Source organism: Eumetopias jubatus, unplaced genomic scaffold (genome assembly GCF_037043125.1).
Source record: "Eumetopias jubatus isolate StellerSeaLion01/CBP00866 unplaced genomic scaffold, mEumJub1_p1.0 scaffold_7, whole genome shotgun sequence".
Lineage (NCBI taxonomy): Eukaryota > Metazoa > Chordata > Mammalia > Carnivora > Otariidae > Eumetopias > Eumetopias jubatus.
The window spans coordinates 888,497-903,343 of NW_028274813.1; the positions used below are offsets into that span (position 1 = coordinate 888,497).

General features: G+C 64.1%; 1 protein-coding gene across 3 annotated transcripts in view; it reads right to left on the reverse strand.

Moving 5' to 3' along the window:
- MTA1 (metastasis associated 1) overlaps window positions 1–13,737 on the reverse strand; it is a 33,356-nt gene extending 19,619 nt beyond the window's left edge. For all 3 annotated transcript variants that reach the window (XM_088024412.1, XM_088024411.1, XM_088024413.1), the window contains exons 1-2: window positions 13,642–13,737; window positions 1,214–1,281 (exon numbers count right to left, since the gene is read on the reverse strand). In XM_088024412.1, coding sequence (XP_087880538.1) covers window positions 1,214–1,281; window positions 13,642–13,669 — 96 coding nt within the window. In that variant the 5' untranslated portion in view covers window positions 13,670–13,737. The remainder of the gene's footprint in view (window positions 1–1,213; window positions 1,282–13,641) is intronic.
- Window positions 13,738–14,847: the final 1,110 nt, after the last annotated feature.

Here is a 14,847-nt window from a genome sequence, read left to right on the forward strand (position 1 = left end):
ACCTGTAACGGTCAGGCACACAGATGCGGATGCCAGCGTGGGTTGTGGCCACTGCTGGGCTGGGCCCCTGCTCTGTCTGTGCCTCACTATCACCCACTGGCCGCCACAGGCAATGCGACCTGCCCTCTCGGTGTCACATCCAGAGCGAGGGGCAGGGCTGTGCTGGCCTGCTCAAGAAAGCCACCTCCAGCCACCTGCCTGGCCCCAAGACCCACCGTCCGCGGCAACTCCAGGGGCAGCCCGTGGCTGCCCCCACCATGCTCGCCACTGCCATGGGAGGGGTCCCTGAGTCAGCACGTGCCGACGGGTGGCTGGGTGACCACGGGCACCTGTCCAGCTGAGATGCCGCCCGCCCCTTCTCCTGCCGGCACTGGCAGGCGGCCAGCGGGTTCCCGCCAACAAGGCGCCTGCAGGGCACACGTCCCAGCAGGGCCCCCCCCCCCCCCGACGTCCTGGCGCTTCCCTTGGCCCTGCCACCTCCGGACATGGCCCCAGGCTTGCCCCTCCCCCCCACGTGGCACGTGCCACAGGAGGCTCTCGGTGAGCAAGGACAGCGAGTCAGGGCTCAGCTGATCTTCGGGGGACCAGCGCCCTGATCGCCCCACCCCATCCTGCCTGACCCCAAAAATCCCCAGCCACACTGCCAACCCAGCCTGAGGTCCCAGAGAGCAGCTCCTCGAGGGCTGGCCTCACGGAGCACGGCGAGGTTTCTCCCCGCCCAGTCAGGGACCACAGGTCTCTCCCCAGGGAGGAGCTGCAGCAGCCCCGCCCCACACGAGCCAAGGGAAAGGGGCTGCGGGGCCAGGGACTCTGCTGACCCGGGGCCGCGGTGGCCCTGCAGGACCTGCTGGCCTCTCCCCCGGCACTGCCCAGAACGCCTCCGATCAGGAGGCCAGCAGGAGAGGTGGGGAGGGTGGCCGGCGGCTCACACCTCTGCACCTGGAGTGAGGGGGACGAGAGCGCCTCGGGGAGTGGGAAAGAGACAACAGGTGCGCAGGGAACCCCCAGCCGGACGCTCCTGTCCTGCTCGGGGCATTGCAGAGCACACCCCTCTATGAGGCCGCAGGGACTCCACTGACCAGCTCTCCAAGGAGAAGGACCCAGGTCTAGGCAAGTGACCCTGGGGACAAATGGACCAAAACATCTGAGGCAGCCCTGAAGCCCCAGGAGGCACCCCAGCCCCACCCCTGCAAGGCACGCCTGCACACACTACCTTGTTGAGCTCCTCGATTCTGCGGATCAGGTACGGGTTGCTGGAGGAGTTCTCGAAATAGACGTAGTCTGCAAACAGGAGTAGAGAGTGAAACCCCATAGCACTGAGCCCCGGAGACCAGGGGAGCCCCAACCCCCCCACACCCACACGCTCAGGTCTAGGGGCCAGGAAACTGGAGGCAGTGAAGGAGAGGGTGCCCCCGCCATCTCGGTGGGGAGCCGAGGGAACCAGAGACATGCTGGTGGGTGCTGGGCACGGGTCCAAGATGGGGGGGAGGGGGCTGTCCCAGGCAGAGGCCTGCAGCCACCCTGCCATCCCGGGGGTCCTACACTGGCTGCCCCCAGGACCTCTGTCCCTCCTGGGAAATGCTGTACAGGTCAGACTGCAGCCTCTGCTGGGGGACAGCTTCCCAGGGGCTGCTGCGGGCCTGAGAGGTGGGCCCCAGTCATGCAGGCTGGTGGGCAGACAAGCGAGCGTGGCCAGCAGCAGTCCCAAAGACCACGTCAGCATGTGGGGGGGCTGCCGGGCCCCTGCACCTCCTCCCCCGGCCCCATGTGCCCCTGGCAGTGAACGGAGGCCAGGGCTTCCTGAGCATCCCGGGTGGAGGCTGAGCTCAGTGGCATGGGGACGGCGTCAGGTGCCAGAGGAACGGGGTCCAGAGGTGCGGCCGCCACCTGCCAGGTCCCCCAGAACGCCATGTTGGCATGAGCATCCCTCTGGCTCCGCAGTGGGCAGCCTGGGCTCTGTCTCAGGGTGGCTGGCAGTCACCCGAGATTTCCCAAGAGGCTCCTGGTGGGAGGCTGGCAAGTTCCCACGGAAAGCCCAGAACAGCCATGAGGCCACCCAGTTGTCAGCCTGGCCGCCTGGCTGACGCCTTGATGTTGCAGGTAGTTCAGAGCAGGTGGGGGGGAGTCAGCGCCAGGAAAAGGCCAGGCTGCAGTCCCCACCAGTCTGCACCAGGAACACCTCCCCCCTGCCCCTTGGTGCCCACACAGAAGGCCTGCAGTCCCTCCCCAGGACAGTTCTGCAGGGGACGGCCAGGCAGGAAGCTCGTCTCAGCTGGAACCCACTTAAGGCCTGGATACAGCCAAACGCCCACACCGAGCAGTCTCTCCCGAAGGGCCTCAGCCAGCTCCAACCCCAAAAGAGGTCCTAAACAGGCATCTGCCCCCTGCTGCGGCTGCGCACCTGCCCTGCACCTGTCAAGGCTCACCTGCTGTGTGCACTTACCCGGTACCTGTCAGGGCTTACCTGCCCTGCGCACCTGCCCTGCACCTGTTGGGGCTCACCTGCGCTGCCTGAGGACACAGCTGGCTCAGACGTGGCTGTGCCCTCACAGAGACTAAGAACCCACAGGGACCATGGCTACAGTGCTCAGAGGGATGTGCTCATAGGGTAGCTGAAAAAAGGGAGGTCTACAGGAGGGGACCATTGACGGGCACGAGGTTGGCTTGAGGGCAGTGGAAACGCTCTAAACACAGACGGTGGTGACGCCGTGCAGCTCTTGAAATACGAAAATTCAGTGAACTGCATGCTCAGGATGCGTGAATTTTATCACATAAATCATTACTCAAAACGCCGCTTTTATACAAAGTTACATCACTCTTCAAAACCTTCATTCTAAGAAACCAAGGAACCAATTAAACAAAGGCTGTTATTCACGTCTAACCTGGTCACAGCCCAGGAGAAGCCCCACCGCACTGACGTGGTGCTGCCAATGCCTCCGAGCCCGTGTCCTGGCTGTCCTGGTGGGCAGTCCCACCCCTGCGAGTGCCCTGCCCACTCCCAGAACTGTGCACTTCTGAGGAGTGGGTTTGGCTGCTCTCATAGGTTATGCTTTAGTAGACGGGAAAACTAGCAAAACAACAACACAGTGAAAGCCGAGCAAACACCAGTGCACATGAAAACATGCTCAACAGGGAAAAACCAAAGGAACCAAAGCTGCTCACGAAAACCAGCGGTGAGTCGATAAACCTCAGGTCGGGCTGACAAAGAAGAGAGAGAAACTACAACCAGCGTGGGCAACGCTCTGTGCCGGGAGGTCTGGCAGCTCAGATGCGATGAGGCATGGGCCGGACAGACACAAACCCCACAAGCTCACCCCGGAGAAACAGGTAACACTGCCCCGTTGAAGAAATCGGGCTCAGGTCGTGATCCCGGGACGCTGGGATCAAGTCCCATGTCGGGCTCCCTGCTCAGCAAGAAGCCTGCTTCTCCCTCTGCCCCTCCTCCCACTTGTGCTCTCCCTAAAATAAGTAAATAAATCTGAAAAAAAAAAAAAAGATATTGGCTCATAAATGTAAAAAACCTTCCAATGGCAACCAAGAAAGTAAAAACAAAAACAAAGAAAGGAAAGAAGGAAAGAAAAAGTGGCCCTCCAGGCCCAGGCGGCGGCCCTGGTGAATGCCGCCAACACCGCAGGGGGACCTGACACCAGGCCTACGCCCGCTGGGCCGAGAGCAGACGCAGAGACCACGCGGGAACCCCACAGATGCAAGGGAATGGGCAAGACATCGCAGCCACCGGGATCCATCTGAGAACACGAGGCTGGCTCAACATCGAGAATCACAGCAGCGCAAGGAGGAAGGCGGGCCGTGCAGCGGTCCAAGCAGATGCGGGAGAAACATGCGGTGCTGACAAACTCTCCGGCAAACTGGAACGTAAAGGGAGCATTGTCACTCCCGCCACAGGTGCACGGCGCACCTACGGCTAACACCGCACTTCTCGCACTCCTCCCAACCAGGAAGGGATACGGGAGGCTCTCTCTGCCGCATGCACCGCCAAGTCCTACGAGGAAGAGAAACGACACACAGCAGGCACAACCCCGGGCGGGTCTCTCCATGCGCAGAGATCCCCAGAGTCTCCACGGAAGCGAAGGAAACTCGTGAGGGTCTGGCGAGCTCATGGGACACACGCAGCACCATTTACAGGAGCGCCGAGGAGCATCCCTTTCACCAAAGACGGACAGACCTGTAAGACCCACGGTCCTGTGCAGAGATGTGGGAATGACAAAACAGCGGGGGAGGGGGAAGAAGGAAGAGACAAAACAGCGGGGCGGGGGGGGGAGAAGGGAGAGCTGCACACACAGGACGGCTGAGGGGCCGCACGCGGGGTCGCACGCAGGCTCACTTGGTCTGGGGCCAGACCAGGCAGCAAGGGCCTGGGGCCCGAGGGGCAGGAGGCTCCGCCCAGGGATTAACACAGTATTGCACACGCCTTCCGTCGATGACGGGCAAGTAAGACATAAGAACCGGCCGCAGAGCTTCAGAACAACACCCGTCCACTGAGGAGGAGAACCGAGGGGTTTTGGGGGGAGGACCCTCCGCGTCCCTGGGGTCCAAGGCCAGTGCTGTATGCCATGCAGACCGACCGTGATGCCCACTAGTGCCGACATGGGGTGCAGCCGACGCGTCTCATCCTCGCGTCCGATGAGAAAACCACTGAGTGTGTCAACAACATCGTGACCATGTGGCCGCCTCGGGCAGGCGTCCAGAGAGTCACGTGCTGTCCGTGGATCCCTGGGAGAGGCCTGGGCCCTGACCGGAGTGCTCTCTCCTTCTGCTGACTTTGGCCTGAACGCTGCTGCCATAACCAGCCATGGCGAGGGGCCTGCGGTGGACGCGGCGCCGACAGTCACCACCGAGCCCCCTGAGTGCCCGGGTCGGGAGGGCCTGCTGCAGCCCTCGATGAGGCCCACGTCCCTCCCTGCGGGGGTCGGCTGAGCTCCACCTCCCGCTGTAGCCTCGACCGCGCAAACACCCCACAGGGCAGCCTGAGCTTCGAACGAGGTTAGCTGTCGCCACGATGGCCTCACCAGGTGTAAGTAAGCGTGGCTTGGGGGCAAGCGCGCAATCACACAGGGCCTCACAGAGGACGGTCGGCAAGGACCGCCAAGAACTAGTTTCCACGGGCACACAGGGAAAGTGGTGGGTGGCAGCAGTCCTTCTCCTTCCCCAGAGTTTCAATTTTTGCCCCGGATTTAAGAAATCGCAGCAAAATTTAACCCCTGAGCTGCTGCATGGCAGGGCGAGTCAAGTGAAGACCCTTGGTGTCTACTTGGGGTCAGAATCCACAGAGCTGAGGACAGTGAGGTGCACGACGTCAGAGGAGGTCGTGTCGCCCACAGGTTCCACGAGGCAGGAGAGACTCAAACACTCCCCACAAACCACCGGCCAGGAGCACAATGGCTCTGAGCACGCGCACCATCGGGAGCCTCACACCTGTGCCAGCCGGGCCCCCGAGACACGGCCGGGGCAGGATGGTCTCTGGCCGTGGCCCACGGCGGCTCCCCTCCAAGAACAGCGTCTGAGCAGGCCCACTGCCACGTGCCAGCAGACCCCACCCACAAACTCGCTCGGGTACAGCTGGTCCACGCACACCCCTCGGGGCCCACTCCTATGTGACTTCGCGCCACCCCGCATGCGACAGTGAGCCCGTCGGCACTGCCGCGGTCACGTCCCCATCCACAAGCGGCCGCCCTGCTGGCTGATCAATGACGGTCCGGAGGCGGGGACGGCAGCGTGTTTCAGTTACTTCCGAGAAGCTCAGCCGTGACGAGACGCTCCGCTGTAAACCTCCCACCTTTCCTGCCCATTATCTGCCCGAGAGCAGGAGAAACGCGGTGGAGCCAACACACACACACGTGCTCTTGCAGCACAGCAGATGCACCCCCATGGACAAGCATTTACCCCCCCCCCCCCCAGCCAACGAACTGTGCTGCCTGCACCGCTAGGGTCAAAGTGCACGCTCCCTCCCTGCTTTCCGGGATGGGGCGTCCCAGCATGGAGGCCCACATGGGGCTCCAAGCGCCGCCGAGGCACGACCGTGTCCGCGGGAGTCACGGGGTGGCGTGGCGACCGGCCGCAGGTGACCCCGGTGCAGCCACTCAGCCCACCATCGTGGCTCAAAAGCAGCCATCACGTGGCCTGTAACTGCACCGGCGAGGCTGCGTCCCGAGAGAATTTACTGCGGGCACTGAGACAGGAGTCTCACGGAGCTCTTGTGTGCAGGACACGACGCCAAGCTGCAGGTGTCCACTCTCCGCAAACGGACCTACACGACAGCACGCACCATCCCAATCAAAACCCCACCAACAAGCCAACGCTAAGCCTCATGCGGGAGATCCAGACATCACAGCCAGCAGGATGAATGGGGCAAAGGTCGGAGAACCCGCGGCAGGAACCGCAGACACGTGGGCGACTGATCCGACGGAGCCAGCACGTCCGGTGAGAAAGGACAGTCAAAATTCCAACAAATGACAAAGGACCACAGGACGTTCGTGAACATGCAGAAAGAAGTGAGAGCCTCACAGTTTACCTCACACAAGACCTAACCTAACACGCATCACAAACTTCAAAGTAAAACCCACGGGGGGGCGCCTGGAGGCTCAGTCAGTTGAACATCTGACTCCTGATTTCGGCTCAGGTCACGATCTCCCGGTCCTGGGACTGAGCCCCGTGTTGGGCTCCGCGCTCAGCAGGGGGTCTGCTTGTCCATCTCCCTCTGCCCCTCCCCCTGCTCACGCGCACACACGTTCTTACTCTCTATCAAATAAAATCTTAAAAAAAAAAACACTGAAACACAAAACTACAAAAATTGTGAGAAACAGAATAAAATCTTTGTGAACCTAAATCAAGCAAGTTTCTTAGCTACGCAAAATGCACAAATTATATAAAAGAGAAAAATCTGCAAAGCACACACGTGAAACCCAGAATCATGAACAAGCTCTCAAAACTCAACAATAAGAAAGCAAATAACCCAAGTTTTAAAAAGGGAAAAGGCATGTGCACACACGTGAGGAGCAACTCAGGGCCACTGGCCACCAGAAAGGGCCAGCAAGGGCCCAAGGCGCTGTCAGCCGCAATGCGAGATGGTACACTCGCCGTCCGGCCAAGCAACTCCAGTCCTGGGTGTTTTCATCCTTGAGAAACAAGGACGTCTCCACAGAATCAGCACAGAAGCCCACACTGGCTTTCCTCGTCGTCACCAGAAACCGAAGATGGCCCCGCCAAGATCTGCCCATCTGTGTGCCTCCAAAACGCACGCCAAAACCCTACCCCTCCGCCCCGTGAGGGTCCAGGCGGCAGGCCCCTGGGAGGTGCCATGCGTGGGATCCGGGCCCTCAGGAGCGACCCCAGGATCCGCTCACCCAGGAAGGCGGCCTCTGGGGCTGTGAACATCAGTGTGTTGTTTACAAGCCACGCGGCATGTGGTACGGTGTTGAGGCGGCCTGAGCGGACGGAGACCAGCCCGAACGTGCACCGGCTGCGGACATGCGCGAGAGTGTCGGACATGGCACATGGCACACACAGTGAACGGGGCCGACTTGGAAGGCTGCGTCCGGGGCCTCCATTTCCAGGACGTTCTGCATGGCGGAGGCTGGTGGGGCCCGGGGGGGGGGGGGGGCGCGGGACAAGGAAGCTCATGGGGCTGTGGAATGTTCTCTAGCGCCGCAGAGGATGCACTGCCGCGTCTGTCAGAACCCAGGGCTGTACCCACGGAGCGCGTGCGGCAGACGGGCCGACTCCAGCAGGCCTGACTGTAAGTGGTAAGACCGCACACACGGCGCGCGCTCAGCACACAGTCCCCGCTAACACCAGCTACAACCCTGGAGGACACAGGGTCAGGGTGGCCCGCCTGATCAACATGTGACCCGGTGCCGTGCGGGTTTCTGCTCAGAGACACCTTAGTGTGCGCAGCGGGCTCGCTCCTTCCGAGCTCCGGCCAGCCGCTCTGTAACCGGCCCCTGAAGGAAGCCTCCTGACACAGGTGTCCTCAGGAGGCGTGCCCCAGCCATTTCAACGGCGAAATCTCCAACAAAAGGACAAAAATGTGCAACACACGTTGCTGGACAGGCGGAGAAGGGCCCTTGCTCACAGTGTGGAATGAGACCAGGAGGCAGGGCGTCGCCTCCTCCGGCCTCAGCTGGGGACCTGCTCGTCGGGGATGCGAGTCTCAGAGCCCGGCGCAGGTGCCCGGAGTCCTGATTTGGGTCACAGATCAAGGTGGGGAGTAGGCAGAGGCAGGGGTATGCGCTCCGCAGGAGTAACGGGGATGGTGCCCGAGCGAGAGCAGAGCCAGCGCGGCAGAGAGCGGTCACAGAAAGGAGACTAGCCCACGGGGTCAGGGGCGATGCGCAGCCGGGGTGGGGGACAACAGGAGGTCCCACGAGAACACGGGTATAGCTCAACCATAGCCAGCCCACCACGGCAGGGCCCGGCCGACGACCACCCGCCCACCACGCCCCACTTGTCAGAATCCCTCCAGAAGCCACTCCCACCGGCTCTGCTGGGGACGGGAACCCCCCAGCCCCAGGCTCCCCCTCTGCTCCTCCACAGTGGGGACACCTGCAGGCCTAGCATTTTTTTTTTTTTTTTTTTTTCAAATTTAGGGATGGAGTCGAGAGGAACACAAGCAGGGGCCAGTATCCCCAGCCTGGCAGGGGCAGAGCAGGGCTGGGCACACAGCCCTGGAACACAGGACACCGGGGGAGGCCTGACTCCTGTCTGCAGGACCAGCTCCCAGACGGTGCACGGGGGTCCCAGCACTTCTACCAGCTAAACCTAGGCGCCCCCGCAAGCCGAGGGCCTGGCCACCCTCCTGCAGGGACCCTCGCCCTGTCCTCACCTGCCGGGCCTCCCACCCACACACCCTACTGGGCTGGGGCACAAGGGGACCTTGTCACCCAGAATATAGTGGACAGCCCTGCAAGGGCAGCCAGCAGCGTGGCCACATCACCGTCCCCACAGAAGCCTGGGGAGCAGAGCCTGCCTGCAGGGGGGGTACGCAGGCCGGAGAGGCAGAGGCCGAGGTCTACTTCGGGCAGGTGGTCAGGCAGTGGAGGGCTCACAGACACTGGGGCCTGAGTGGGGCAGGGTCCCCCACGTTCCTGAAGACACACGCGCTGGAAGGCACTCCCCTGTTCCCACCCAGACCTCCTCTGCCACCCCCCCTTCTCTGAAGATCCTGCCGGTTCTGCTGCCTCCAGTGAAGGGTCAGTGGGAACTGCGCCCACGGTGGCCCACCGCGGGCTCTGAGGCTTCTCCCGGCCCATCACAGGGGCGCCCTGGGAAGCCCTGCCCTGCAGAGGGCGGGGCGTGGGGGGCTGTCCAACAGGGCCAGCCCTGTGCCTGGGGGCCTGCAAAGGGTCACTGCACAGGGGCGGGGCGGGTTACGAGGCTTTGGACTGGACACTCTGCTCCGCGGAAGCCGTTAAGCAGTTCTAAGCAGCGAGACAGAGCTTAGAAGGATCATCTCCTCAGACCGCAGAGCCAGGGGCCAGCCCGGGGGCTGCCAGGCAGCTGAGGGTCAGGGCGGGGCCGCAAGGGCCCTGAGAAGCGGCACAGCTCCCACCCCTATCGCACTGATGAGGAGGGAGGAGGCCTGCTGGCCCCAAGAACCTGGACCCTGCGCGTGGGGAGGGCAGGCAGTGGGGACTGGAGCACCTAGCAGCGTCCTCAGAGCCCAGCCCAGACCCCCTCCCATCCCCGCTCCATCTGCGCAAACAGCCCTCGGGAGCCCTGGGAAAGCTGCACCCCAAGTCTGTTACCGGATGGGCGGGGGGACACAAGGGTCCCAGGGAAGCCGGGACCCTTCAGAGCGTGAAACTCGGCAGAGCCGGCAGGCTGGGGCCCTGGGAGCAGAGCACCAGAATCCTGCAGGACAGGCCAAGTGCAGCCCCTTGGCCACCGCTCCGCCCCGCCCCCAAGGCCCCCCACCAGCCCAGCGTGGCCAGCCCCGCATCCACACCCCCAGACACCCGGAGTCCTGCTCTGAGCTGGCGGCCCCTCCCAGAGGCGCCAGGCATGAGGGATTCCCTTCTTTGGACCATTTACTCCAACTCCTTGATCAACAGCTTCTTTTTTATTAATCCTAGAGTTTAATGGCCAAATTCTCCTCTCAGAAGAGACATGGAAGCCAAGGCAGCGCGGGCTGGCCGCTGAGAGCCCACACGAGGGACAAGACAAGGGGCCGCAGACGCAGCAGGGGGCCCTGAGCGCTGTCCCGACACCGGCCTTTACAAGTTCGGGGTTTTCACAGGTGTGGACTTGTCACCTGGTCAAAAGTTTAAATCACACAAAAAGCAACAGAAGTGTGTCTGACGAGAGGTCGGGGCCGCAAGAGGCACAGAACTCAGAGCATGGCCGAGGAACTCTGCCCAGCGGCCAGGAGCCTTGGCGTACTCCTGTCACCTTTTTAAAATACATTTTTAAAAAAAGCAAATTACCGTCCAAAAGAATGGGTGTGAACTCCTAGCAATGAGAGGAAAAAGGGGGAACCCCAAGGGAAATGGTTACAGTCTGTCCAGCAGCGAGCGTCCTGGCAGGTGGCTCGCGGCCCCGAAGCCCTCCTCCCACCTCTGTGTGAAACGTGCGCCAGGAAGACTCACCCCACGGTGCCTGCGGCACACCGCCCGCCCCAGAAGCCTGTCGAGGCCTCGGGAGGACAGACCCCAGAGGAACAGAGTTGTGCGCCCTGACCCTGCCGCCCACAGCCGGGCCCCGCCTTGCCGCACTCGGAGCCGCCAACAGAAGGCCTCTGTCGGCAGCCAGGTCACTTCCCTGGGAAGAAGTAGGCCCCGTCCCCTCCCAGGCTGACCCACTCCACCCAGCTGGTCAGCTGGCACAAGGCGGCCACCGGGCCTCTGCCCCGCCCAGGCGTCCTGGCAGGGCCTCGGAGCAGCCTGCCAGGTAAAATACAGGACGCCCAGATAACGCTGGATTTCTGCTAGGAGTTTTCTAGCGTAAGTATGTTCTCTGCAATATTTGGGACGTAGTTAGACTCAGAAATCGCTTATGTGACATTCACATCTAGCTGGCGTCCTTTATTTCCCTCGCCGAATCCGGCACCTTTGCAAAAGGCTCTGCCCTTAGGGTCCTGAGTGGAGATGAGAAGGTGGGGGGGGGGGTGCCCCCTTCTCAGAACATCCCTGCAGCACTCCCCCAGACCAGAGCTGCCCAGACGGGGCCAAACCCCGGGCCGCAATCAGCTCTGAGAGACAGGGGCACGTGTTCTAGCGCCCCTTTCCTAAGCAAGCCGCACCGAGGGGCAGGATGCCAACCGGCCCTCTCCCCACCCACCATGACCACCAGCCCTGCCAGGTCCCCGAGTCCCCATCCACAAGCCACGAGTCAATGCAGCTTCCTCTACAGAGACCCCTAGGGTGCTCCGAGGGGTAGCCTGTGGTCACACCTGCGGAGCTCAGAGGGGGGACCAGCAGACGTGGGGCAGGCCAGGCCTCTCCTGGAGAAGATCCTCGTCCACTGTGGAAACTGAGGCAAGGAAGGTCTGGGGGGTGGTCAGGCCCCGCCAAGTTCTCAGCCAGACAGGCCTAAAAACCAAGCAGCACAGCCCACACAGCAAGAGGGCCTATGGCCTGGGTGGGGGCTCTGCTCAAGCCCACTACCCCAGAAGGCGGGAGCCAGTGGAGGGCCGCCAGCGCCGTGCAGGGAAGGCGATGCCCAGGGGCCCACAGCCCACCACCCTGCCAGGCCCCTCTCTCATCGCCCTCCAGGAGCTGGGTGCCCCTGTTCTGATGATCATGCCTTCATTTATTCAACAGACCTCCTGGCCCAGACAGCACGTGGGGACCAGGTGTGGGCTGGGGACCTGCAGGGCCTTGTCACAGTCAGCGGGAGCTGTGGCCTCCCACCAGTAAAGAGGAGTTCTGCACTGCAGAAAGGTGGTTCCAAGCGGGCACGGAGAGGGGGAACAGAAGAGAGGGAGGAGCCCTGAGCCACAGCAGTGGGGGGAGGGGGCCTGAGGAAGGGGCTGGTGGCTACTGGGGTATGGAGGCAGGTGAAGTCACCCCTGGGGTCTGGGCATCTGTCAAGGTGCCTCCCTGACAGTGTGTTGGGGAAAGGACCTCTGCGGTGACACTCCCGCCTTGCCCCCAAAGTGGGAGATGAACAGCCCCTCCCTGGCAGGGCCCCTGCACCCCTGCCTACTGCCCACATCTGTCCCCTAGGGGCCTGCTGCTAAGTGGGGTGTAGGCCCCCATTCCCATGACTGCCCCTGAGCCAGAGAGGGCAGGGGAGAGCCTGACGGCCAGGCGGGTGCTGTGCTGACCCACTACACAGATGAGGGCAAGCCCAAGGTCACAAGGCTGGCCTGGCTGGCCGGAGATGTGAGTCCCAGGCTCTCGGGGGGGCCAGCCAGCCAGTGAGGAGGGCAGACTGGGACAGAGATGTGACTTAGAGTCTTCTCACCCCTGACACACTCCGCCAGAGAGCCAGTGAGCGTCTGAAAGTCTCAGAGATGGTGGGCACCAATGGAAAAGGGGAACAGTAAGGGTACCCCAACCCCCTGTGGAGGAGCCAACTGAGGACCGGCCCAGGACCCCAAGGCACAAAGTGGGGCAAGGCCCAAAGCTGGGGGCTTCCTAGGACTCAAACCAAAGGAGGAAGTGAGGGAAGCCCCCAGGGCCCCAGCCAACTCAGCACCACCCCCATCCCCACCCAGAACTCCTTACCTCTCCCCAACCCTAGCAAAGTACCTCCTTGCTGGGCTGGGGCAACAGAAAGTAATGAAAAGTTTGGGGGTGCAGGAGAAGTGTGCTCAGGGTGAGCCGGCCAGCTGCTGAGGGCTCCCGGGGAGGAATGTGGCCCAGAGCATGGGGCTCGCCACCCCTGCACACCCCAACGGCCCCGAATCTTGGTCCCAGGAGGTCAGCCAGCACCTCCCAAGGCCATGTGCTTCAGCTCAGGGGGAGTGGGGGCTCAGGCCAGCCCCAGCCCCAGGAGCTCAGCCCCCGCAGGCCCAAGGATGCTCCGCGCTGCCCAGCCTGTCCCCCCAGCTCCTGCGCCGGGCCCCCAACAGGTGGGCAGAGCACACCGCCCCCCCTCCCGGGAGCCAGCTCGGCCACCAGCACCCGCTGGCCCCCACTGGGGCCCGGCCAGGGGCCATTTCGGGCTGCGGGCCGGGGCGAGCAGGGCCGGGGCCGAGGTGGCGGTGGAGAAGCAGGCTGCTCAGAGAAGATGGAGTGGGAAGGGGAAGGCGGCGGGGGTGCAGCAAGGCGGGGGGGCCGCCAGGGTGGGAGGAAGGATGGTCGGCGCTGGGGCGGGCCTGCGGTGGGGGAGGGGTGGAGAGGTGGAGGGAGGGGACCAGAAGTGGGCCGCGGGGGGGCTGTGCGGCCGGCGCGGCGGGCGGAGCGGGTGGGGGAGGGGATGGAGGAAAATGGGGGAAGGGGAGGGACGAGCCGGGGGCCCGGGCCGCGGTGACGGGTGCCGGGGTGTTGAGGGGGTGGGGGGGAGGGATGGCGCGGGCCCGGGGCGGCGGTTTGAGGACGGAGGCCCGGCGGGGGCGGGGGGCGGGCGGCCGGTGGGGTCGGGGGCAGAGGGCGGCCGGCGGGGGCCGGGGGGCCGGGGGGCCGGGGCCGGGCCCGCGGCGCATAAAGGCGGGCGGCGGGCGGCGGGCGGCGGCGGCCTTACCTCCGACCCTGTACATGTTGGCGGCCATGTCCGGGCCGGCGGCGGCGGAGGGCCGGGCGCGCGGGGGCGCAGGGCGCGGGGCCTGGAGGCGGAGGCGCGGGGCGCGGGGCGCGGGCGCGGGCGGGGGGCGGGCGGTTTAAAGGGGCCGCCGCCGCCGCCGCCGCCGAGGCCGCCGAGGCCGCGCAGGGACCGAGGGCCGCGGCGCGGGCGGGAGAGGAAGAGGAGGAGCGGCCGCGGGCAGGGGAGGGGCCTCGGGCGCCACCGCCCACCGCGCGGCCGTTACCCGGCCGGCCCTCCCCGCGCCTCCGCGCGCCCGGCCCCCGGCGGTCGGCCCTGCGCGCTCCCCCGGGCGCTTCCTTCCCCCGGAGCCCCTCGCCGGGCCCTCCCCGCGTCTCCGCGCGCGCCTGCCAGGGTGAGCCCTCCCCGCGCGCCCCCTCCTGGGTGGGTCCTTCCACCCCCCCCCCACCAAGGTCTTCCCTGTGCCTGGGGCTTCCTGGCGTCCCCGGCGCCCTTTCCCCGGATGGGTCCTCACCCCCATCCTACGCCCCCTCTCCCCAGGTGGGTCCTCCCTGTGCCTCCACACGTGGGTCCTGCCAGCAGCATCCCTGGTGCCCCCTCACGCAGTGGTTCTCATCACACCCTCCACGCTGGTCCGGAGTCCTTTCCAGGGCCTCCCGCCCCCTCGGTCCTACTCTCCCCTCCCTGGGGAGGGTGGCTCTCCCAAGTCCCCCACTGCCCTGAAGCTCAGTTGCCCAGCCTTGACCACATGGCCCCGTTCCACACCTCCCTTCCAGACCTGGCTCTCTCCACTCACCCCAGGGGTCTTTGTCCCGGCCCTTACTGCCCAGCCCCCATGGCCATGCTTGGACAGTGGGGGTGCCCCCAGCCACCACCATGTGGGCTAGTTCCGCAGCTGGTGCGGCCTCCCTGAATTGCGGCCGGATGAAAAAGCCAGAGGATCGGAGGTGCTGCTCCCAGAGGACACCCTTGTGGAGCAGGCAAGACTGGTGGCCCCTGGCAGGACGAGCATGAGGTGGAGGGTTGGAATCCCCCGGGGGGGGGGGTGGTGGGGGGAGAAGCAGGCCCCAGCCAGAGTTTGGAGCCAGGAGGGACATCACTGCTGGGGGGCAAGAAAAAGGAAGTGTCTGGGCTCCTAGTTGCTGGTCTGAGCGCTACCGTGGGTTAATGCCCTTTCCTCAGAGGGGG